The sequence below is a fragment of the Bidens hawaiensis genome, unplaced genomic scaffold (assembly GCF_021521415.1).
Source record: "Bidens hawaiensis isolate Kalapana, Puna unplaced genomic scaffold, B.hawaiensis_p1.1 tig00029891_1, whole genome shotgun sequence".
In the NCBI taxonomy this organism is placed as follows: Eukaryota; Viridiplantae; Streptophyta; class Magnoliopsida; order Asterales; family Asteraceae; genus Bidens; species Bidens hawaiensis.
The window spans coordinates 197,607-224,027 of NW_027494965.1; the positions used below are offsets into that span (position 1 = coordinate 197,607).

At 40.4% G+C, this 26,421-nt stretch overlaps 1 protein-coding gene across 2 annotated transcripts; it reads left to right on the forward strand.

The window, feature by feature from the left end:
- The first annotated feature begins 4,263 nt into the window (after window positions 1-4,263).
- LOC143579645 (uncharacterized) lies at window positions 4,264-11,562 on the forward strand. Of its 2 annotated transcripts, none has more exons than XM_077062890.1 (8): window positions 4,264-5,018; window positions 5,889-6,077; window positions 6,163-6,255; window positions 7,593-7,775; window positions 7,855-7,957; window positions 8,049-8,234; window positions 8,325-10,327; window positions 10,744-11,562. In XM_077062890.1, exons 1-8 carry the CDS (start codon window positions 4,809-4,811, stop codon window positions 11,284-11,286), a joined length of 3,510 nt encoding a protein of 1,169 aa, XP_076919005.1. In that variant the 5' UTR covers window positions 4,264-4,808; the 3' UTR covers window positions 11,287-11,562. The 2 variants fall into 2 exon arrangements, with proteins under 2 accessions (XP_076919005.1, XP_076919004.1); XM_077062889.1 differs by having other exon boundaries at window positions 10,741-11,561.
- Window positions 11,563-26,421: the final 14,859 nt, after the last annotated feature.

Consider the following 26,421-nt stretch of genomic DNA (forward strand, 5'->3'; position numbering starts at 1 on the left):
TACTATTATTATGGACCTCTCTCAATGCGATAAATTAAGCAAATAACAAGTTAGGCATTAAACTGATATACACATAAGGATTAAACAGTTGCAGTTATGAATACTATATAATATGTAAATAAATAAGATACGCATATGTCCCCCAAAAGGATTAAAAATAAGTAGAAAGGGAAGTGAAATACTCACCTTATAAAATAAGCAAAACGAGAAAGTTTTGATACTAAAAGGACAGATCATGCTCTTCGGGAATTACCGACGAGAAATTCTAAGTAACAATAGTTGTGGAAATAAATATGAATTGAATAACGAATCTAAAACTAGATAGAGATTCGGGACTTTGATGATCGAGGGTGTTCTTGTGAAAGTTAAATATTACATAGATTTACTATTACTTTATTATTTTGAATTATTATTTATATTTATCAAGTTTATAATTAATAGTATATTTTTAATTATATAAACTTATATTTATTAAGTACTTAAACAAATAAATATTTATAATTTTTGGATAGATTATATAAAGAGATTGTTTTAAAATATTTATGTTAAACTAAAATACCTTTAATATATATTTTTATTATTAATAAAGATTTCTTTAAAATTAGTATTGTAAATAACAAATAATAAATAATAACATTTATATAAATAAAATCGTTTATAAAGTACTCAAGCTTATAATCATATTTTCAAATAATAAGATTATACTATGTATATTAATTTAAAAACCTTATTAAACTTTTTATTATAAAAACCTTTATCATTTTTTAATAACTAATATATAAACACACACACACACACACATATATATATATATATATATATTAATAATTATGTACACATATTTATGGTTTTAACCAAGGTTCGGAAAAAGTGATCGGTTAATAAGTTTGTTTTAATAAAATATAAATTAATTATTAGTTTTATAATACTTATAATATTATTTATTTGATTAAAGGAATGAAAAACAAAAATCACCAAAAATATCAGGCTGTCGGAACTCGAACCCACGCCGGTAGCCACTAACAAGCTTTAACACAAACCACCCTAGCCATCTGGGCTAGGGTGCTAGATGGTTATAATCTGAAACTTATTTAATATAACTAGACACACGAAACCCAGAATACACTATGAACCCTAGAACATAAAATCGATTAATCTTGCTTGTATTTATTCAAATAACCGTTATTGATTCATGATTAAGGATGATCAAAACTGTATGATTAATTACCTCTAATGATGATCGGATGATGGTTGAATTGCTCGATAATAGGCCGGCCAAAACTATGATCAGAACAGGGTCTTGCAGGTTATGAACACGTAATTAACCATGGGGGTTCGCTTAGCGATGGGTAGAGGATGATGTCTGCAGATTTAACTGAGTTAGTATGATCGTTATAGGGTATATTGGTTAAACGGGTACGATGGTTTGTTATTTTAGTCAATACGTATTATAAACGATTTCGTTTTCCTAATTAACATAGTCAGTGGAGTCGTTTAGGTAATATGAATCATTTGCATGATTCAATTTGATTATAGACGAAGATTAAGATGCAAGTTACACATACGGGTTACGAGTTCGGGTTTGGATACGGGTTTGGTAAATGGGTTATTGGGTTTGGATAATATAACATATTAATGTTGCAGATTTTTCAATTAGCTTCCTGAACTATGGGTAGTATAAAAGGAGGTTAAACTTTAAGTTAGGGTTAAAAATGTATATGTTTCAAAGTTAATTATATATATTAAATAAATATAACAAACAATTATTAATAAAATAATAATTACTCGATAAACACGATATTTTATTGATAAAATTTCCTGAACATAAAAACGGGTTGGATAGATATAAAATATTAATTTGAAAAATCCGAGTTGTTACATCTGATACCACTTATAGGTCCCAAACGACCGGATCTAACACGCGAATGGATTTTTCACTTGATAACGTTCGAGACGGGTGTGGTAAATCAAACGACCGAACATAAATAATATAAATATAAAATAAAGGAGCAATCTCGTTGTCGGTTAAAGATTAATAATATTGAGCAAGAACCGACCCCACCCAAGGTGAACTCCCTTTGGGTGGGTGATTACACCATTGAAAAAACACACATACAAAGATGATAAACAACATATTTATAGCCTAACAACATTCTATAAGTTTTCTCGTTGAAGTTTAAACACGTGTCGAAACTCTCGTCTCGGATCCGGAATTCACGTCCGCTTTAACTATTAATTTGACCGTAAATATATAACGGGTTTCGTACTTTGATATCGTAAGTCATATTTTGGCCTTACACTTGGTGATTTTCAATTCAGGGTGGGGATCCCGAGTGGAGCAGATGCGGTGCTTCATAGCGAATATATTTCTTAGCATGTTCCAATCTGATGGGTCGTTAGCTTTGCTTACAGTAGATTTTTCTAATGCCTTCAACCTGGTGGGTAGGACCACACTCCTGCAGGAGGTTCGTGCTAGATGCCCATCTATTTCCCTATGGGTTAAATTTCTTTACGGGCAACCGGCTAGGCTATATGTATTGTATCAAATCAACTACCAGGGTTCAACAAGGCGATCCTTTAGGACCCATTATCTTTGCATTAGCTTTACACCCCCCTCATTCATCGGGTACGAGATGGTTGCATGTTACTTTTCAATGCATGGTACTTAGATGATGGCACGATTATAGGAGATGCCATTGAAGTGGCTAAAGCCTTGAATATTATTAGATCCAAGGGGCCAAGTTTGGGGCTTGAGTTAATATTAAAAAGAACCAAGTATTTTGGCCATAGTGTAATGGGGTAAAGGCAAAAGTAGGTTTATTTCCTATCGGGATCGGGAGACCGGAGATAGGGGTAAAACTCCTTGGAGGTGCGGTTAGCCGGGACGCTAGGTTTATCAGTAGTTTGGACATTACCAGAGCTTCAAAAGCAGTGGAACTAATGAGATGTCTTACTCTCCTGCGTGACCCTCAATGTGAGCTTCTCTTGCTTCGCTCATGTATGGGGGTGGCTAAGTTTTTGTTCGGACTCCGAACATGTAAGCCTATGTTTGTAAGGATGTTGTCTCTGTTTTTGACAAAGGGCTTCGAGCGGCAATCAAGGATATTGTGGTATGTGAGGGTCTGTTGTTGGGGATTTTCAATGGAGACTAGCCTCTCTCCGTATCCATTTTGGTGGTTTAGGGTTATATTCAACTGAGGATGTTTCCACCTATGCTTTCATAGCCTCGAGAGCACAATCTTGGAAGTTAAAGGACCACATTTTGCGTGATTGTGGTGTTGATGGGTTAGATTCCGATTTTGGGGTGCACTGGATTGTTTGAACAACTCTATTTCCGAACTTGATCTTGGCGGGTTTGCTAATATGGACACCACCCTAAAGCCCAAAATGCTTTGGCGAGTGCCCTTTATAGAAAAATCGTCCATCATTTGGGAGAAAGTTTAACATGTCCCCTCGTCAGAGAGCGGTATTAGAATGTCTCAGGTTCCTCATGCTCAAGACTTTTTGACTGTCACTCCATCGAAGGGTTAGGCCAGCACATGTCTGTAGTGGAGTATCGAGCCATTCTTAAATATCTTTTAATGAACCCCCTGTTCCCAGTTGATGAGCCATGTCCGGTTTGTCATAAAGTTTGTTTAGATAATTTTGGTGAACACGAGGTTCATTGCAAAGAACTCCCAGGGTTTAAATATAGACATAATTTGGTCAGTGATGTCCTTTGTGATGTATTAAAACAGGCAGGAATCTCGAAATAAAAGAGGCTCTTGTGAATTTCTTGTCGGATCCGCGTGAAGGAAGATCTACTTTCCAACCAACTGACATTCTTGTGTTTGAATGAGTGATTGGTGTGTGGGGGGGGGGGGGGGCATGCTTGTGTGGACCTTACTGGGGTGTCCCTTCTTATCGAGCTTAGGGACACTGAGTTTATTGCTAGGCAGTCCGTGCTATGAGAAAAAAATGCTAAGCACGAGAAGGTGTGTGTTGAGAATCCACACGACTTCATTCCTTTTGCTTTCGATACATTTGGGTCCCTTGCCCCCCGATGCTGCTACAATTCTAAAAAGAGTTTAGTATGATCAGTTTTCCCATTCAAAAGAGGGTGACGTCACATCTTATTGTCCGTTTACCCGCCTCTCAATTATAATCAAATCCTTTTATTTAAATATTTAATGAAAAACACTCAAACTTACTAAACCTTTACTACTCTTCATTATATAACATGGGCTTTGGAGGATCTTGAGGCCCAACATCACAACACCGAAATTAGGGTTCTAAAATCCTACACAATTAATCTGTCAATTTCGTCATGCATATTTGCCCTAGCTCTTCTAATTCTAAATTCACATAATCCACTTCTCTGATCTTCTAATTCTATCTATCTATCTTTTTATTAAACAATCAAATCGTTGATTCTCACTCCACAATTTCAGGATTTTAATATCTCCCCATGTATCGGATTATCCCTAAAATATAGCCAAAATCCCCAATTTCTCGCACCTACCAATACACCCACAAAACACACACACTGACTGTTCGAGCTTCAGTATCAAAAACCCACATCAATTAGCTTCTGATTTAACGATTTAACCAACTGGGTATCCGTAGTTTGTAAATCTGCAGGTGGGTTTTCAAGGAAATTAAGAATCTTGAAATTAGGGTTTCATAGTGTTTGTGTGTTGGAAATTAATAATCTTGAAATTGGGAAACTGGGTGTTGTTTTGATTTGAAATTGGTATCTGGGTTTTGTTTGGAATTGAAATTTGTGACACATTTTGGTGGAAATTGAGAATCTTGAAATTAGGGTTTGTATGGGCGACCATGAAGGGATATTTCCAAATGGGCTGTTGTCCAATGCGGTTCCGCTGTTGGAGAGTTTGGATTCGGTTCGGTGGTTAAAAGCTGAAGAAAGAACTGCAGAGCTTATTGCTTGTATTCAACCGAATCAGTTATCGGAGGAACGGAGAAATGCGGTTGCGGATTATGTCCAGAGACTTATTAAGAAATGTTTTCCTTGCCAGGTGATTATTGTTTATTAAATGCTATCCTTTTATTTCGTTTTATGTTGAATTGAAACATTGTTTATATTATTCGGTGTATATGTTCTAATGGTATGTGTTAAATATAGTTATTTAATATTGTATTGTTAGTTTTTATTTAGGCTTGCAAACGAAACAAATGGAAGTTCATTTATTTAATGAGTTAACGAACATTAATGAAAGTTTTTTCATTAATTAGTTAAGCGAACATCGACACATGCCCTGTTTATTCAATTATATTTGTGAACTTGCATTCATTTAAATTGTTTATGTTCATTCGTACGTTTTTGTTTGTTAGCTTAGGTTTATCTAAGTTTGTTCGTTTACTTTAGATTATTTCTTCTTTAAAATTTTTGGCCTATTACAATGTAGTCTAGTTTTATAAAATTAAAATGTCACCCATTACAATTTAGTCTAGTTATTCTAACTTTTTAAGCCTAACAAATTGATGTTCATGCTCACTTTTAATTGTTTGCTTTATTAAATTTTTATAGCCTATTACAATAGAGTCTAGTTTTATAAAATTAAAATGTCGTTCATTAAAATTTAGTCCAGTTAAATTAACTTTTTAAGCCTAACAAATTGATGGTCATGCTCACTTTTAATTGGTGTTTGCTCGGTTATTTTTGTTTATGCTTGCTTGTGTATTTTTTCTTGTGTTTGTAAAGCCTTTGTTTATTCTATTAATGAAAGAACATAAATGAACATGAAGATGTTCATTTTTTTAATGCCTGCACATGAACAAAAAACCCTGTCGTTTAATTGTATGTGTTTGATTGTTCGATTAAGTTTAAACGAATGAACACACACATTGAGTTATATTTTATGTCCTTACATGATCTCATATTGCAGGTTTTTACTTTCGGGTCCGTACCTTTAAAAACTTATTTACCCGATGGAGATATAGACTTAACAGCATTTAGTAGCAATCCAACATTAAAAGACTCGTGGGCTAGTGATGTTCGGGATATGTTAGAGACCGAAGAGAAAAATGAAAATGCTGAGTTTCGTGTAAAGGAGGTTCAATACATTCAAGCAGAAGTATGTCACCTTTTACCTTTAATTGTAACACTATATATTGTTATGTTATTATGAGTATTATTGACTCTTGATTGTTAAACCGCAGGTGAAGATTATAAAGTGTCTTGTTGAGAACATTGTGGTGGATATATCGTTTAATCAACTTGGTGGATTGTGCACACTTTGCTTTCTTGAGGAGGTTAGTGACATATATTTTGCGATATATTATATATTTTTTTTCTGAAACTCTGCATATTATCATGTTTATCCGACAAAAAATTGTAATATCAAATGTACCCATTATCAAATTTATGACATATGTTTTTTCAAAAATCTTGCTTTACGATATCAGGGTTTGGCGTGTAAAGGGAAATAAAAGGTTATAATGGTCATTTTATAAATTGTGTTTTACTGAAATGAATAAGTCTATACCCAAAAAAATATCATAATATCAAGTATACTCATTTCCAAATTTATGACATGCTGATTTCTTAAAACTTGCATTAGATATGAGAGTTTATTTACCGAGAGTTTCATAATGTCAAATATACCCATTTCCAAATTTATAACATTTGTACTCCTTAGAATTTGCATTAGGATTTAGAGTTTGGAGTATTAAGGGGAAATAAAAGGGTATAATGGTCATATTATAAATTGTGTTTACTGAAATGGGTAACTTTAATGCGTACTCAATAAAATTTCATAATATCAAGTATACACATTTCAAATTTATGGCATGCATCCCGTTTTCTTTATACTTGCGTTAGGATGGGGAGTTCGAGGTGTAAGGGGAAAATGGTATAATGGCCGTATTATTTATTTCTTCGAAATGGGTAAATCTAATGTACCCAACAAAATATTATAATATCAGGTGTGTCTATTTTTAGTTTTATGACATATACCCTTCTCTTAAAACTTGCACTAGGATGTGAGAGTTTGGAAATATGATCGTATGCAAGTTATTAGGGGTACATATCATAGTTATTAAATGCGATAAGCGCTCGAAAGCGTTGAGGCTGGGTCTAGCGCAAAAAAAGCGCCCGATTTAGAAAAAAAGCGCATATTAAAAATTCAAAAATTTCAACTTAAATAGAACATCTTATGAAGAACACATACATTCATTCTTCAAATAGTTTATAAAACAACCAAAAACCAAAATTCAAAACGTGAAGTAGTACCAAGTACATCATAATAATTAGAAAAACCAAAAACCAAAACGTAGAAAAACCAAAATGGTTTTTAATACGCATGGAACAGGTTTTTATATGGAGTTTTAGGGACTAGAGAATAGGAACAGGTTTTTAATTGGTATTTAATACGCATGGGGAGGTTTGGGAAAAGATGATTGCGCTTTAAATGTCTGTGGCATGCAAATCGCAATTAATGCGCCTGACGCTTTAAATGAGCTTAAGCGCAAAAAGCGCTCGCTTTTAATAACTATGGTACATATGAAATTTCTTTTTTTATATGACATTTTAAATAGTTATTAACTTGCTATATTAGTTTTCTTATGATGACAAATTATACATGTGGCAGGTTGATAATTTGATAAACCAGAACCATTTATTTAAACGCAGCATTATACTAATCAAAGCATGGTGTTACTATGAAAGCCGAATACTTGGTGCTCATCACGGCCTCATATCAACATATGCACTCGAGACTTTGGTTCTTTACATATTCCATGTTTTCAACAATTCTTTCACCGGCCCTCTCGAGGTTGTCTAATTTACAAACATTAATTTTACCTTAAATTTAATAACTCTCTATGCATTTAATAATTGTGTTTTATGTTCAGGTTTTATACCGATTTCTGGAGTTTTTTAGTAAATTCGATTGGGAATATTTTTGTGTTAGTCTCTGGGGTCCCGTGCCAATAAGCTCACTTCCAGATGTGACTGGTAATATCAGGTTTATTACCGGCAGGTTTAGAATTTTAGATAGTGTTGGGTATTTTGCTGATGTGGACATTATTTTTTAATATAATTGTAGCCGAGCCTCCTCGTAAGGACAGCGGAGAGTTGTTGCTTAAGAAAGTGTTTCTTGATGCTTGTAGCGCGGTCTACGCGGTTTTCTCGAGTGGTCTTGATAACCAAGGGCAAACTTTTGTTTCCAAACATTTTAATGTTATTGATCCATTGCGTGTCAGTAATAATTTGGGACGAAGTGTCAGTAAAGGTATATATAATTATTTATAACACAGTTTTACAACAAACGTATATTAAGCTTTCTTGTTATGATGTATGATGCATGTTTTTTTCATTTCAGGTAATTTTTATAGAATACGCAGTGCGTTTGCGTTTGGGGCGAGAAAACTGGCTAGATTACTAGATTGCCCTCAGGAAAATCTTGCTGCTGAAGTAAATCAGTTTTTTACCAACACGTGGGACCGACATGGCAGCGGGATACGGCCTGATGCACCTTTGTCAATTCCTGACATTCAACCTGTCATTGATATTCCAAAAGTCAAACCAAGTGGCAAAAAAGTCAAAGAAGTCATCAGTCGCGAGAGTGAATTTGAAGACACTCATTCTCATAACACGTCACGTCAGCATGCCACGTCAGCTTCTCGTGCACAAAATCAGAAGGGTAATGCTATAAACAAAGGCCAGAAAAATTTGGTGTCGGGCCAATTGGTCAATGAAAGTCAAAGATCTCCCTTTGCTAGAACACGGTCCAGTCCAGAATTAACCGATGATTACAAGGACGGTCCTCAAATTAGACCTAACCGAAAATCACCTGAAAGTGGAAACAATCAGCCTTCAAATACCCAAACCCATCAAGGGGTTGAATTTTCTGTTGACTCAAATAGCGGGTCACAAGTACATCAAGAAGAACAAGATCTTGTGAACATGATATCATCTTCCGGGCTTTATGGGTTCAATGGCCCGGTTCATATGCCAATGGGTCAAGTACCGTTCCCGTTCCCGCCATCGTTTCTAGCTGGAATGGGTTATGCACAAAATAATTTCCCGCCAATGATTCCTGCGTTCTCGGGAATGCAGTTGCCACACGGGTTCGTTTCTCCTCAACCAACTCATTTCTTTCCTGGGCTCGGACCGACATCAGATGAAAATGCCACCGAACCCGGAAACGAAAATGTTCCATCAGATTCTTGGCGGGAAAAAGATTCAAGCTTTGAACCTGATAGTAAGCCGGTGAATTCTGAAATTGTTGCAGCATGTGATAATGTTCGGGTCTCTTCAGCTGGCTTGAGTTATGTTCCTCCACCTCGTCGTGCAGGTTGGTCCGGTGGTCTGGCGAGAAGTCAAAATCAAAGTCAAAGTCAAAGTCAAGGCCAAAGTCAACAGAAGTATAAAAAGGAAAAACGTGGACCGTTGAGAGACGATAACGATGCAGTTACCGATGAACGAACTGTAAGTTCAAGATTCTCGTCTGCTGCCCACTCGTTAAAAAGTAAAACGTCATCTGAGAGCTCGTGGGATGACACGTCAGCAGTCAACAAGTCAACACGGGAAAGACGTGGGAAAAAACCGGTTTTAGTTCCTGCTGAGTCATCAGGTGGGTATTTCAAAGGTAAGACCATGATTGAGAACACATCGGCTCAACAGCCCGAGGATGACAATCAGGACTTCCCCCGTCCACCAAGTGTTGGGTCAGACACGGGACCTCCACCTATGCATGTTCTAAGATCTCATGTGCCCGGTTATGAACTTGCTCACTCCAGTGGGTCCGACCCAATAATTCCTACAGGTCCTATGGTTTTAGGGCAAAACTCAAGACAAAGAATGATGGATAATTCAGAAGCCATGCCCTTAAAGTTTTACCCTACCGGGCCACCAGTTCCGTTTTTCACAATGCTTCCGCCAAATAACTTTTATGGTGCCGATAATAATAATATGGGTAATGGTGATTCAGGGAGTTTTGATCTAGATCGATCTCGAGACGTTGGACCTGTTTCTGGTGAATCCGTAGAACAACGGAAACCCGATATTCTTAACAGTGACTTTGCGAGCCATTGGCAAAATTTACAGTTTGGTCGCTTTTGTCAAAGTCCATACCAGCACGGGCCACCTGCATACCCGTCACCTCTTATGGTCCCACCGGTTTACTTACAGGGTCGGGTCCCGTGGGATGGACCGGGTAGACCTGTACCAAACATGAATTTAGTAACCCAGTTCATGAACTACGGGCCCCAGCTTGTTCCTGTCACTGCACCCGTTTCGAGTCGACCCGGTAACGTTTACCAACCGTACGTGGAAGATATACCGAGACCTCGTAGCGGGACCGGGACTTATTTACCAAATCTCGTAAGTCAAATAATCGATGCTTTATATTCAAATTTTGAATTTTGCATTATCAATATTAGAGAAAATTGCCTAAATGGTTTCTGTGGTTTAAGTGTTTAACCATATTGCAAGTTTGGTTCCGAATATATAAAATTGCTAACTTAGTCCAAACATTTATGAAAGGATTGCACATTCAGTTGCTAGCGTTAATCTCAGTCAGTTTTTAGCGAAAAAGCAATTTCAAGTGTTGTCTCTCTTTTGTTTAATCGAGATTAATGTTGGGGACTAAACGTGCAACACTTTCACAAATGTTTGGACTAATTTGCAATTTTTAAAAGATGGGGACCAAGTTTACAAAATGATCAAAACGTAGGGACTATTTGTGCATTTTTCTCTTGATTTTAATATTAGTTTTATTTGTTTTACTTTGTTAGAAGGCTGCTATTAGGGACCGGGACCTTGATCGGAATCCTTCGGGCCCACGAAGAGGGAACTACAACTATGACAGAAGTGATAACCATATTGATAAAGAAAGCAACTGGAAAGCTAATTCAAAGCCTCGCGGTTCAGGTCGCAATCATAACCGTAACCAAATGGATAAGTCAGGCTCACGGTTTGACCGGGTGGGTGCTAACGAGAGTCGGGCCGACAGGTCAACGGGTTCGTATAGACATGACCAGTTCTCGATATACCAAACCCAGAATGGCTCGTTGCATCCGGGACCGAATCAAAGTGGTGCGGCTAGCATGGCTCGTGGCATGTATATGAACTCTGGTGGACCATCGTCAAACGGGTCAGCTGAACCGCTTGAGTTTGGGTCGTTGGGTCAAGTGGGCTTTTCTGGTGCGACGGGTCAAGCTCGGGTAAATGATGGAAGTCGGACTCGGGGTGCGTTTGAGGAACACAGGTTGTATGGTGGTGGTTCGGTACGACAACGGTCATCACCGGACCGGCCTTCATCGTCGCACCATCAAAGGTAGTTTGTTGTGGGTCCCGCTTTAATATTTTTTTTGTTATATGTACTGTTATTCTAGGATGGATGGATGGATGGATGGATGGATGGATGGATGGGATACATGTGTTGTTTTGTGAGATGTAGGATTTTTTTTTACTTCACTTAGGCATCCACCTTGTTATACTACATGTGCTGCTGTCTTATTGACTGATGATATTTGTAGTACAGAAGACAGTTTTGTTGTACTAACTTCCATGTATCATTTATAAATTATAAAAATTAAATGAAGTTTTAGTTTAGTCTTGACACGACTTGTATTGTTCAATTTGTCAATTTCTTTCTTTTTGCTGCAAGTTTAATGTGAAATCTCACAGTTCACCCGACTCGGGGCGTCTGGATGTTTTAAACATCAGAATGTTTTGATGTGACGCAGAGCGGGAGCAAGAACAATAAACAAAAACGAAAGAGTAATTTACAAATAATGGCATACTTTTCTAACGGCTGAGAACAATTAATGCTTGTGTCGTGTTAAAGTTTCATTGAGATATTATTATGCAAACATTAATAGTAGGTATTAATGAAGCAATAAGCGTCATGTTTTAATGACGTGCAAGATTCGTACTGCGGTTCATATATAAAATATTAATACTCGTGGATATGCCACATAATCGCAAACTTTTGATTAGTTTCCAGTGACTCACTTGAAAGTGACTAATCCTATGGTATTGGATTCGTGTATATATAACTATCACTCTCTTATCATCTTTGAGATGTATTGGGAGGTACATGGTGGAACGGATAGTTGGTAAAGGGGATAAAACACTCCTTTGACTTGACTGTTGGGTTGGTGATAAACCGTTAAAGAGTTATTTCTGTTATTATTTAATTTGGAGAAACAACGGGATGTCTTTTAAATGGAGTGCTATGAATGGATTAATAATGAATTAAGGTGGAAATGGAGATGGAAGAAAAAACCCACTCCGCCCCGGTTACAACTTGAACAACATTTCTTTTCGTTTTTAGAACGGCAAATTTCAATAAAACATTTAGCAAGAAGCTAGAAATCAAACAAAAGAAAACAAGGTTACAATATATAATTACACCAATCTTTCCACAGCAAGTCTTTAAAAGACGAACGATTATTTATCTAAAAAAATCCCAACAATTTAATATATTCCACAGTTTTGGCGAAGCAAGCCGCCTTGTTTGAGAAGATGACTTCGTTTTCTAGTCTTCCAAATGCACCAACATATTATGAGAATGACCCCGTATAAAACCTTGTTCTTTTGAGTCCCCAAATTACTAGTTTCATTATTGTGTGAATTTTCTTTCAAGTGTTGTTTTGTCTTTAGGATAAATGGATGTGGCAAGAGTCGGATGGTTCATGTGCAGATTTCTTAGTGAGCTCTTTCAGGTGGGAATATCGTAATCTGGTTCATCCGGTTGTAGATTTTATCATTTTATGTTATGGTTAAAATGGGTACCCATCAAGATTAATTGTTTTATTTGAAGGTTGTTATTGGATCGCATAGCAACTATACGTGTTGGATGATTTGGTTATCAAGAAATGGCTTCATTTGTCCCTTTCATGTGTTCTAGAATGGTGAATGACATCAAGACGATCTCATTATTATGGGTGAAACAAAGAAGCAAAAGCACAAAACTAGAGTGGGATATATAGTGCCGGTTTAACTTCGTTAATTTTTCACTTTAGTTAGTAGTTTGTTTGGGTTGTATTTGTTTTGTTTTGCTTTTTTTTTGGACTACTTGCTTCTTGTAAGTAATTTTTTTTTTTAGTTTTTAATTAAATCGGCCTTTCAAAAAAATATATAACGAGTTTATTTATCAGGTTTTCACTATATTATATTTCGTGTACAACTCTCTCTCTTTTAATGGACATTTGACTTTGTATATTAGGTGGAAGAGGATATAGTTAACAACTAAATCCAATGGAATGCACTTATCTTGCATTAACATGAGACGGAGAGGAGAGAAGGTGTTGTGCAGGAAAAAAGAACATGAAAATGCAAGTTTAATTAAAAAAATAAAAATAAAATAAAAATAAAACATTTGGAAGTCTGTATCAGTGAGCTGTCGTATCTCTGATCAGATCTTTCGCCCATACCTCGTCAGGTACAGTAAAAGGTCCTTCAGTATACGGACTGGCTTATTTGGGCGGGAGTATTCCCCCTCCCGCCTCTGTGCGGGATTGCTCCCGGCTTGGCTCATTCCTTCAGGTGACACTGAATGATCGAGAGCTAAGTGCCTTGTGCGTGTAGCCATGCTGCGCGGGTGGCCTTCCCTAATGGCTTGTATCCGAGGCTGCGGGGACAGGCGGAGTCCTTCACCATTGGGAGGCATTTCCTGCGGGACCAGCTTGCGTACTGCGCGTAAGGACGTCACGTCTCTGAGCATGGTTGGTCCTGCGGATCCAGTTGGTCTCTGCGCAGACGTCCCTGTTTAAGGTGAGTCTTGCGGGTCCAACTGGGCTCTGCTGGGACCTACCTCTTCAAGTCCCCCCAGTCCAATGTTCTTCTCATGAGTGTAATAAAGTGAGGTGAACTTTTGGACTTGAGCAAAGGGTTTTGAAAAGGGTTTTGTAAGGTTTTCCATGGGGATTCTTTCCGTGTCACTTGCAGAAATTCCCGAGTTTCCTGCTTGGTCTTTGGGTATGATGCGGGTAGGTCTGTAACCTCCTCGCAAGTCAGGAGCATTGAGTCCCAGTTGTATGTATTTTCCATGAGGTTTTGGTAGTTTTGAACATAGTGATCAATTATGTTAAGACCACCAATTCCATCCTGGAGCTTCAAACAACGTAGTTCTCGATGTTCCCGCTATGCGGGGATGTTATTTCCGTTTCCGCAAGCATTGCCCAGAAAATCCTTCTTGGTTTCAATTCCCAGCGGAGCGTTAGGTATGTGAAGGGTTTTGCCTTAACACTGTACCTGCGCTCGTCTTACGGTTACTTTACTTCCAAGGTATTCCTGGCGTCAATTCCCTGCGGGTGCTAGGTATGTGAAGGGTTTTGCCTTTACACTGTACCCGCACCCGTCTTATAGTTACTTGGTTGCCGAGGTACTTGGCTTCAATTCCCTGCGGGTGCTAGGTATGTGAAGGGTTTTGCCTTAACACTGTACCCGCATCCGTCTTACGGTTACTTGTTCACCAAGGTTTTCTTGGCTTCAATTCCCTGCGGGTGCTAGGTATGTGAAGGGTTTTGCCTTAACACTGTACCCGCAGCCGTCTTACGGTTACTTGTTTGCCAAGGTTTATTTGGCTTCAATTCCCTGCGGGTGCTAGGTATGTGAAGCGTTTTGCCTTAACACTGTACCCGCATCCGTCTTACGGTTACTTGCTTGCCAAGGGGTAAGGGGTATTTTCCCGCTTACTTTTTAATATTTTCGAATTTTGAATTTTGAAATTCGAAGAGTTGGTGAAAAGACCAGAACAGTCCAAACCTCTGAAACGTCGTGCGACGGTTTCTTCTGACTGTGTCAGGACGTGCAGGAAGTTATGGTGACATGACAGAACATGGTCATTCCAGACGCTTTTCCTGGCGCGTGGGCACGATTTTTCGGGCGCGTGGCCGCGAAATTACTGGCACACGTCCTGTCAACGGCTGTTGCCAGCCTGCTTTTTGCCACGTGTCATAGTTTCATTGCACCTTCGATTTCTCTCTCCTCCGCATTAAATTCACCGCATTAATTGCGATTAGTATATAAAGGGGGAGAGGCCTCTTTGTAATCCACACTTTCACCTCTTCTTCTTCTTCTTAGTGATTTCCGGCAAATACTCCCCTTTTTCAGGCAAGCATTTTCCCGAAATCACTCTTCTTTCTGCAAAAATGTCTTCTCATGATGCTGAAGCTGTAGCCGATGATAGGAGTACTGCTGGCGAGTGCCAGTGTGCTCTACCTGTCGATCAGTACCAGTACATCGTCCGGAAGTTCATGCTCGAGTCTCTCGAGCCTGAGTTTCCTGAATCCCACCAGACTGTGTACGATGCCCCCAGTGGCAAGATCGGGGTATATGCTGCATTCTTTGTTTATGGGAACCTTAGGTTCCCATTGACAAAGTTTGTGTACCGTGTCCTGGAGAGGCACGGGGTGCACCTGACCGAGGTGCATCCGATGGCGATTGCCAAGGTCCGGCACTTCGAGTGGGTGTGTCGGATTCTGGGTATTGAGCCCTACGTGGACCGCCTGATGACCTTCTATACTTGGAGGTGCGTCCAGGGGTGGTACACCCTGACAACCCGTATCAAGGGTTTGAAGATCTGCGTGACCGAGCGCAGTCTCCGATCGTGGAAGCGGGAGTTCTTCTATATCTCTGCCCGCGCCATCCCCATTGCTATGAAGTTCAAGAAGGGTCAAGCGCTTCCGAGCCTTCACGCTTCCAGCTACCAGGAGGCGGAATGGTTCGCGAAGATATCCCGGGTCCAATCTCCGGTTTACCGGTTTGCGGAGTCCGGGATGGTGCTGCTGGGGATGAGCCGGGTATGGAAGGATGCGTCCCGGTTTCCCATCCTTCTTGAATACGGTTTGAACTCTATTCCTTATGGTATGTCTTGTCTTTCTTGCTGATATTAGTTAATTTTCTAACTGTTTCTTTTTCTTTCAGAGGGGAATAATTTGGAGTCGCTCCTGTTCCCGCGGGAAGCTGACAGTCCCGTCCGGGTGGGCACTCGTGCTCTGGACGACAATGAGTTGCCCATCCTGGAGCAAACGGCGGATAGGTTTGTGGAGGTCTATCCGCCGGGCCAAGAGATCCTGAGCCACCGGCGGCCAGGTAAGGAGATATTCTATCCTGAACCCCTCAATGCTGTACCCGTTGCTGGAAATCCTTACATCCTGTCTTCTTCTGAGGAATCCGCAGATGGTCCTCCCCTTGTGCAGAAGAAGAAGGCTGCTGCCGGCGTGAAGGGGAAGGAGAAGGCCTCCACAGCTGATCCAGTGGTTCTCTCTGACTCGGAGTCAGATAGTGAAGAGGTGGCGGGGAAGCCCGGTGGTGAGGAGACCACTGCTCCGGAGGCTACGACCGTTACCTCCGGAGATCCAACGAAGACGACGGTGACCGGTACCAAGAGGCCGGCTCCATCGGGTTCCTCCCCGCCCGTCCGTACGTTCAGGGTCAAGAAAACCCGTAAGTACAATCATAATGTCTTTGCAGATTTATCACTATAAATTTATCTAACACTTTCTTCTTTGTGCAGGCGTGGGTGTTGACGCATTCCGGGGTGAAGCGCAGGGGAGTATCCCCCCGCCAATGACGGTAGGCTCGGTCAGCCTTCCTGAGGCGTCGACCCAGGCGCCTGCACCTGCATCCGCTGGTCCAGTTGCTCGTTCCTTTGAGCCAACTGTTACTGCCGAGATGACGTCACCGCCGGCTGTGAGTGCGATTTTTACAGCATCCTTCACAGAGCCGGCGGTTACTGCTGCTGCTTACAAGGCGGCGACCACGGCGGCGACCACAACGGCGACCACGGCGGCTGCCACCATGTCCGCGCCACCGGCATCGATGGCCGGACCATCAGGTACGCGCAGGGCTTCCCGCCGATCTTTGCCACCTTCCCGTCTGCCTGACCTGTTGGATGGATTTCCTTTAGGTTCAGGTGATGGGTTTGGCGGCTATCGGCCTGTCATTGACCCTACAGGTGCGTAGGGTTCCTTTCTTTTTCCCTTATGTTTTTTATCATCTTTTCCTTACTGTTTTTGTTTCTTTTGCAGTGTCGGATTCCAATGAAGTGTATGTTCCTCGATGGAACATACGCCGAGGAACAACCCTTCGCACACCTGTGGAGTGCGTGGACTGGGCTCGCCACGCTGCTCCTCCGGGTGCGTTGGGGGAAGCCATGGTTAGCTACCAGGAGGGTAGGCTAACTAATGAGCTTCGGGTTCTCCAGGCCCGGATGCAGCCGCGCGTCGAGCTGCTTTGTCGTGAAAACGACAAGTTGAAAGCAGCTCGCGCCAAGGACATATCTGAGGCGCGTGCTCTTCGGGAGGAGAACCAACAGCTGGCGGCAGCTGCCGCCGACAAGGAGAAGGCCTTCAAGGCCCTCGAGGTTGAAGTTCAGGCGCGACTCGAGGCCCGCTCCAAGGCTGCCCAAGCTGTGAATGAACAGCTTCGGCTGGCCAGGGAGACTGCGCGAAACGCAACCGAGAGGGCTGCCAAGGCTGAAGCCGTTGCTGAGCCTTTGCGTGTGGAGAATGAGGAGCTCAAGGCCCAATTAGAGGCTCTCCAACGCGCTCATGATGCCTTGGCAATGGAAGATGCCAAGAAACTCCAGGAAATCCTGGACCAGAGGGGGGTGCTTGACCACACCGAGCGGAAACTTAAGGGCGTCGAAGAGGCTGCCGCAAAGGAAGTTTTACTTGCCAACCTTAACAAGAGCGAAGCCGAACGCGCCCATAACGAAGCTCAAGCTGCCCTCCAATGGCTTCTTCGAGAAGCGTTGCCTCAGGTATGTTTAGTTTTATCTTCACGCTTTTCTTTTGTAAGAAAAGGTTCTAATACTTGTATTTTTTCTTTGTAGGTTGTGCGTCGGGTCTTTTCAGAGACCTCTTACGATGATGCTATGACCGCAGCCCTCAACGCTTCTCATGAGGATGGGGAAAAGGCCGGCTTCTTGCTTGGTCTAGGGTTTGTTGAGAAAGGCGTCCCGCCTTCCAACTTCCCTTTGTTCAATGTGGATACCGAAGCCATTTATGACCAAGCATTGAACCAATACGCCGCCTTCCCGCATCCAGTGGTGGAGAAGGTGGACGAAGTGGCTGCTGCTGATGATGGGTTAACTGTCCTCAAAGCGTTCCTCGAACCACCCCGTTCTTCTGACGGAGCGGGTCCAAGTGGAAGCGGCCCTGAAGCTTGATCCTGAAGATCCCTTCCCATTGCTAAGAGACTTGTATAGTTTTTTTTTTCTTTTAGGCGGGTAGTTACCCGGCCATTCTTGTAATATATTCTTGAAATATTAATCTTTTTGCGTATAAGATTGTTATTTCCTTCTTTGGGTTCCTTGCTTTATAAACTTATGACTTGCATACTTAGTTTAAATTAGCAATTTTCCAAGTGTTTAGAATAAGAACCTTTGAACGTGGTTGATAGTGGGTTAAAGTTTCGCTTCCTCCTTCGTGATTGTGCGGGTAGAACCGTCACTTGCACTTGGTAGGATGGCTAAACTTTAACTTATATCTGACCCGCGTGTAGGTTTTCCTTTTCGAAATTTCTAAGGCATTAAGATAAGTTGACCTTTGAACGTGGTTGATAACAGGAAGTCTTGCTTCCTCTTTCGTGATTGTGCGGGTAGAACCGTCACTTGCACTTAGTAGGATGGCAAAACTTTACCCTTATCTGACCTGCGTGTAGGTTTTTCTTACCTTTTGAGGATAAGTTAACCTTTGAACGTGGTTGATAATAGGTGTGAAGTTTTGCTTCCTCTTTCGTGATTGTGCGGGTAGAACCGTCACTTGCACTTAGTAGGATGGCAAAACTTTACCCTTATCTGACCTGCGTGTAGGTTTTTCTTACCCTTTTTAAGAATTTTGTTTTGAACCGTTCGACGCGCGGTTGTCGATAGGTTAGTGTTCATTTTCCTTTCATGATTCATGCGGATAGACCGGCACTTTCATTTAATGGGATAATTGAACTCTTCTCCTTCAACTGACTCTGCGTGAAGGTTTGTCACGTTGCTGGGTTCGTGCGGGTAGGACCGCCTTCCCATGCAATGACGACGTAATGTGAATGCCGTCACCAGTGTTGGATAGTTTAACCGTTCGATGCGCGGTTGTTGATAGGTTATTATTCAGTTTCCTTAATGATTCATGCGGATAGACCGGCACTTTCATTTTTGGGTGCTGAACTTTTTCCCCTTCAAGTGACCTGCGTGAAGGTTTGTCACGTTGCTGGGTTCGTGCGGGTAGGACCGCCTTCCCATGCAATGACGACGTAATTATGCGGTGAAAACCGGCATATTAGTTCAGAAAAGTATAAATGTAAAATCATCAGCTTCGGTGTTCTTAAAGAGAATCATTTCCATTAGAAGTGGCTCTTGGCCTTTTCTTTACAAATTGGAATTGATTTACATGCAGACTGTGTAAATGAGCTCCCTTCCATGTTGGGATGGGAGTGCCATCGAGCCGATACGCACCTGGTTCGGGATCTCGTTCTTTACGCAGCATGTAGTCTCGATTTTGAAGCTGGAATTGATTCGTGTTTTCCCCAGCTGGGGTTCTATACGCACTCGCCTGTTCAGCCTTTATTACGCCACGAGGTGCGCGAGCGTCCCATCTCTGACAAATGCTTCGACCATATCTTTTACATCTATGCATTCTTCAGTGTTGTGGCCCTTTGTCTTGTGAAAGTCACAGTATTTGCTCCGATCAGCATCGTGACGATGTCGGATTATTGGAGGCTTTGGCCATGGGAGCTCTTCAGTGGCGAATATCTCAGTGACGCTTTTGGTGAGTGGCGTCCATCTGGAGTTCCGGTGCGACTGTACATTATCCCTTCCGCCCAACCGATGTTGCAAGCCGGATGAGGTGTCAAAGTTTACCCTTGACTGCCAAATGCCTAGCTTTCGTTTTTTATTTAGTCGGGCGGTGAGGACGTTGTCTTCTCTCGTCCTCTGGGTGTAGAGGTTTGTGCTCTGTGGGAGATCTCTACCCAGTTGCTTCTCTGTTTCCGCATAGCGTTTTGCTGCTGTCATGATGCCATCCCATGTGGATGGCATGCCATCTTTACCCGTTAGGGTGCGGATGAGCTCTGGGTCATGCGCGCCCTGGATGAAGGCAGCGCGAACAAGATCTTCGCTGATATTGCCCAAACTTAGCTTCTTTGAGTTGAAGCGAGTGATGAAGTTTGGCAGAGATTCATCTTCCTCTCGTATGCATTTGAGGATTGTCCATTGCTCCTCGGTATACTTTCGTTGCTGGCTGAAGTGTTGGCTAAACTTCTGTTGGAAGTCTGCCCAGTCGTAGATGTGGTTGACCGGTAGACGATCGAACCATGCTCTAGCAGCCCCAACCAGCGTCATTTGGAACATGTAACACCACGTGGGTTCCGTCCAATTGCTGACGGTTGCCCCTGCTATGAACCTGTTCAAATGATCGTCTGGATCAGATATACCGTCATATGTGCCTATGTTGGGCATTTGTTTGGCACTCTTTGGGGCGATTGCCTCAGCAATGTCCCTTGCAAATTTGGACGTTCCTGCATTTGCAACGTTTGGTCTGAACGTTTTAGAGAAGTCTCGTGGACTTCCACCTGTGCTTTTTGGTTTGAAGGCTTGTCCAAAATGCCTTTTCGGTTGGGATTCCGTTTCTTTACGCTTCCCTTTTGCCCTATGGCGAGGGTTCGCGTCGGAGTCGGATTCCTCCGAGTCATCCTCCCAGTATTCGAATTCGTCGGCCTGTTGCACGGAACGCAAGCGTTCGTCCAACTCAGCCTGGAATTCCTTTTGTCGTGCCTCCGCCCATGCCTTAACTTCATCGAGAGTCTGGCGGGGGAGTCTTCGTTTCTCAAACTGGGTATCGGTGGATCCCAGTAGGCGATCATTTACTGCACTTGCCCCAGCTTTGGTAAGTGGGGTAGTGTTCGTAAAATTTACTTCACTTGCCCCGGCTTCGGTCGCCGGGGTAGTGTTTGTAAAAACTGTGTTGCCGGTGTTCATCCCAGTAGCTGGGGTTGTGGTTACCGGAATTTCTCTAACCATCTTTGTAGAAGTTTGAAAAAACTGGGGAAAAATAAAGTTCTAGCTTTATGCACGGATGGCGCCAATGAAGAAACACTAACCGGACCCCGGGCAGATTACTGGTAACCTGGGGGTTGGATAGCTGTTTCCCACGAGGGGTTAGACCCTTGGAAGATGGTTCTTCTGATAACCTGCAAAACAGACACCGTGAGCTCGTCACTGAGAAGGGGGGGGGGTTCCTCCTTGTGACCACCCTCCGGCGTGAGAATCAGACTAGATTGCTCTTTAAATATAAAAGTATATTAAGAGATTGCTAGAGCAGATATCAGGTATAATATGATGATAATGTAGTAAGATATGTTGTGTCCAGATGATCATACCATTTGGGGTATTTATAGCCGAAGGTAGGTTTCCAAGGAGGTATGGCCGGCTGCAACAGTGTTCCTGTTCATCAACAGTAGCCTACGCACGTGCCCTGCTGGTAGTTGGTGGGTAGGCAGCGGCTGATAGTGACCAGGCCTGCTGTATACTGTTCCCTTTCCACCAACTGCCGGCTACGCACGTGGTATGACAGTAGTTGGTGAGTAGGCAGCGGCTAATAGTGATACAGTACAGGAGCATGCTGCTCGCCATACTGTATCAGTGAGCTGTCGTATCTCTGATCAGATCTTTCGCCCATACCTCGTCAGGTACAGTAAAAGGTCCTTCAGTATACGGACTGGCTTATTTGGGCGGGAGTATTCCCCCTCCCGCCTCTGTGCGGGATTGCTCCCGGCTTGGCTCATTCCTTCAGGTGACACTGAATGATCGAGAGCTAAGTGCCTTGTGCGTGTAGCCATGCTGCGCGGGTGGCCTTCCCTAATGGCTTGTATCCGAGGCTGCGGGGACAGGCGGAGTCCTTCACCATTGGGAGGCATTTCCTGCGGGACCAGCTTGCGTACTGCGCGTAAGGACGTCACGTCTCTGAGCATGGTTGGTCCTGCGGATCCAGTTGGTCTCTGCGCAGACGTCCCTGTTTAAGGTGAGTCTTGCGGGTCCAACTGGGCTCTGCTGGGACCTACCTCTTCAGACATATGGTTTCTAGAAACAACAAATCAAAGATCTGAAGACAGGTTGGGCTAATTTTATAGAGTTTTGACCAGTTTAGTTTAACAATTTAGTTTGACGGTTTAAAGTGATTTTTTTTTATTTTCTGTTTTCTTCATATAACTATCATTAATTTATACTAAGTTTTATACGGGATGGTTCATGTGGTAAGGTCATTTTTTTAATGCTAGACATTTATTTAATAAATTTACATATCTAGTCCCGATATTCACTCATGAGTAACAAATCGCGTCATTTTCACTAATTTACGGTTAAAAATTATAATTTTAGTTTGTATGAAGTTATCATATGTATTTACTATTTAAAGAGAAATGAGAAAAATAAAACCCCCTAACTTCCCGTTGTTCTTTTTCTTCTTTGACCCACCTAGAACCTTCGAATACGCTGGTTCACATTTTGCTTCTTTATCTTCAAATACTGAAACTAGAGAACCATATACCTGACTAACCCCATTACACTATTGGTTAATGGTTAGACTTCTAAACAACAAAAAATGAACCAAACTACTCAACCCAACAAAACCGAACAAAGTCGAGAACTGAATAATCAAAACTTGATTACCCTAATTGTGTTTTGGGTAAAAGTGTCTCAAAAAATAAAAACCCAAAAAAAATGTAAACCAATCAACACCCATAGGCTAAACGGCTAGTTCCAAATTATTAGCTTGACCTTAGAAATCTTAAACCTAACGAGTTTCTTTAATTTATTAGTTTCAGTTAATTCAGTGATTCATGAACACATACGGACATACCCGTGGTGTTGGGGATTTTGGGAACTTCAACTTGGATTTCCAGAGAGTCGTGTGATAACTTTCAGATTAAAAGTTATTTGGTGGTTCCCCATATATTTTAATTGGATCACACTTTGAATGAGACCAAGACCTCGTATGAATTTGTGAGAGATGTGAACTAGAGTGAGCGACCTAAACGAAATGAACGCCTGTTAACCCCAGCCAAGGGTGCGGCCCCCAGACCCTGTATAACATTATAACAAACTAAAGCAAGCTTGCACTTCGCACACCCCCTAACTTGCTTAATGTTTATTATGATTATATTGATCGATTAGTTAATCCATGTAACATTCATCATTTTCGATCTTTTTTGTATTTGTATTTGTATCAAAACCCGACCCGATTTGTAAACCAAATCTTTCACTAATATAAAATGTTGGATTTTTATGTTTCATAATCATCTCTTACCTTTTGGATTTGTTACTAGATTGTATTATTTAAACCTTTTTTTTTAAAAAAAAAACACATGCAAGTATTGATATAAAACAAGGAAAACAAGTTTGACCACTTCCCTATATAAACAACCCCATCATCTTCATTATTCTTTGCTCATTCATCTTCTTTCTCTCCCAAATAAAGTTCATATCTCTAACCTCTAAGGTTCTTAAAAATCAAGCAATAACCTTCTTTAATTCTTATTTGTTACTTATTAATTCATATCTTGTGGCACAACATATATATAATATGCACCCCTTGTTTCCTTCGGCTTTCATCTTCTTCGAGAGGTGATAAGCTACAAGGCAAGGCTACATGGAGAACTCTTTGTAGTTCTTGTTTATACTATTTTCCTTTAATGCTTTCCTAGTCTTGTTCATATTGTAAGTAGTTTAGCTTTTAATTCATGTTTAAAGAGTTTCATGGTATTGGTTATGAAGTCACTAGTCTCGGTTTTATCCCGAGATTAGACCCGAATCAAGACCGAACCAAGACCAAACTCTTGTTTACTAGTCTTGTTTATACTATTTCCCTTTAATGCTTTTGTTTATATTGTAAGTAGTTTAATTTTAATTCATGTTTAAAGAGTTCCATGGTGTTGGGTATGAAGTCACTAGTCTCGGTTTCGTCCCGAGATTAGACCCGAATCAAGACCGAACCAAGACCGAACTCTTGTTTACTAGCTTTTGTTTTAAATAGTTTTGTTTACTAGTTTTGTTTAAAATAGTTAAATAAACATGTTTATGAAAGATTTGAACCTTGTAACTTCTAAAACCATTTTGATAGTTCTATGGTATTTGGGTATGTGGCAACCATCCTCGGTATCATTCCGAGTCAAGGACCGAACCAAAACCGAACTAAACCGAGTTCACTTGCCTAAGACACACAAGTGTGTTTTTGGCCATTGAAACTCATCTTTTCTTCAAGAGTGTATTTTAAACTAATTTTAAGTATTTTATCAACTTACTTGGTGTGTCGGTATCCAACTTGATCTTATAACAAGCTTGGACCGGTGATACCAAATACACACTTAACGGGCGTTAAGGTTCTTCATAATAGAACTATATACTTGGTTAAGTCTTTCGATTTTATTGAGTTATCTCAAAACATTTTGGAAAGTTAACTTTGAGTTTAGTTAATTATCTAGACCCAAGTTAACAAATCCGAACACTCGATTAAAACCTTGTTTTGGTGTTCATATACCCAAAGGGTCTTGCATTAGTGCATTATAACCCACATAAGTTACTTAACATAGGTTGAGTAATAATTATGAATGAAATACCAAGACCCGGTTTCGAGTAAACTTACTTTTTAGAAAATGTCTTTAATTTCCCAAGTATTTACATTTTTAAACCATAAACTTCATTTATTTACTTTACTTGTCATATTTTATTTTAAACCCTTCCAAGTCTACCTACTAACTTAAGACCCGTTTAATCTAGGTCTTGCTCGTTAAACCCGATCTCTGATTATTCACGAATCAATCTTTCAAGTTACTTAGTTAACGTGAGTACATTTCATCCCCCGTTTTCACTTTTATCTTTTGGGGGTAACATGCATACTTATTCAAACAAAAATGATTTATATTATACTCATTTCTCAAACCACAAACTTTAGGGTATATGATGCTAGAATACTTGCTCTATTGTGTGTTATATGTCTCATATGCTTTACGTGCGCGAGTGTTTATTTTTATGTTGTTGTTGAGCCTTATTAAGTATGATCATACGCTCCCCTAACTACTTAGCCTTGTGCTAGTAGAATAGGGCCTCATTATCCAAGTATGTCGGTATTCTTACCGATTAGAAAGGATCCTCATTTACATATGTTTTATATACCATGATTGATGCTTTTGTTTATAGTCTCATATACGTTTGTGGATTTCACTCATATTATATATACTCAAAACTATGAAATTGCTCACCAATATACGTGTTGACAAATGTTATTTTATGCATGTTACAGGTTTGATTATTACTTGAGTTGGAGTTTGAAGACGTCATTCTATTTTGATACCGCTAGGTTATTAGAAGAATGAACAATATCTATTTCTTATGTTTTGATGTTATTTGTATGAACAATATGTGTTACTTTGGTGATTGAATGAAATTAATGAGTTGATTAAATATTGTCACTTTAATAGTGTCTTGTGTATTTGTCCAATCACGTTGCACCCCGGCATGTTCTGCCGCCTTTGGTCGGGGTGTGACAGATTGGTATCAGAGCCAAGACTATAAGATAGGTGGTTAGACGTAACGACCTAGTATAGTTTTGCTTTAGGGTCCTTATAAGTGTTACCCTACTTGATTGTTCATTACACTTATACATTTAATTGCTTATTTATTTCATTTAATCTTCAAAAATATACACATGCACACACTCTCATAGTATTCCAAGGTATCCTTACCTTAAAACGCAAAACATTAATTTTCATAATGTGTTTTATGGATCACAAACTTAATTTGGATCCCGTTATTTAAGATCTCCTTAAAGGTTGCATTTATATCGAGTTTGTAGCCATCATGGAAAGCGAAACACTATGAAACGACCATTTGACAAAAAGATTCCAAGAATCGAAGGTGATATACTTACCTGGGATGGTTGAATTATAGTGTGCGTTTTCTAGGCTTACAAATCGTGTTATATATGTCAATACTTTAAGTTGTCGAATGCAAGCGTTCCGGTTGCCTCCTTATATTTTTTGGTGTTAAAAATACAAGTTGTTTTTAACATCTCGTTGTATCTCCGTTTTTATTATATGTTATTATCGTTATTTGAGTCACAACAACATAATTAAGACGTGGTGGTACGTGCACATGTTCGACTCCACCTATTATTTTATACAACTTTATTTGTCGGGATATCAAACCCTGGTGATTTCATGTACGATTTTCCCGACTATATATATAAATTTCAAAATCTCAAAACCTCCAATTTTTGAATGGCAAAAGTTTGAAACTTATAACTATATATACATTTTTATCTTTTGATGTAAGTATAAAATGGTTTTTACTAACATTCTCATTCTCATAACTCTAGGATTCACAATCATTAAACCCTACATTTACTCTTTTTCCCTCATACTTATATCAATTACCCCAAACTTATACCATTTCTCTTTTATTATTTTAGAATGCCTCCAAT

Coding starts and splice junctions, on each gene's coding strand:
- LOC143579645 (XM_077062889.1), top strand. CDS start 4,809: ATGGGCGACCATGAAGGGATATTTCCAAATGGGCTGTTGTCCAATGCG. Junction 7,776..7,854: donor CTTTCACCGGCCCTCTCGAG/GTTGTCTAATTT, acceptor TTTTATGTTCAG/GTTTTATACCGATTTCTGGA. Junction 8,235..8,324: donor GGGACGAAGTGTCAGTAAAG/GTATATATAATT, acceptor TTTTCATTTCAG/GTAATTTTTATAGAATACGC.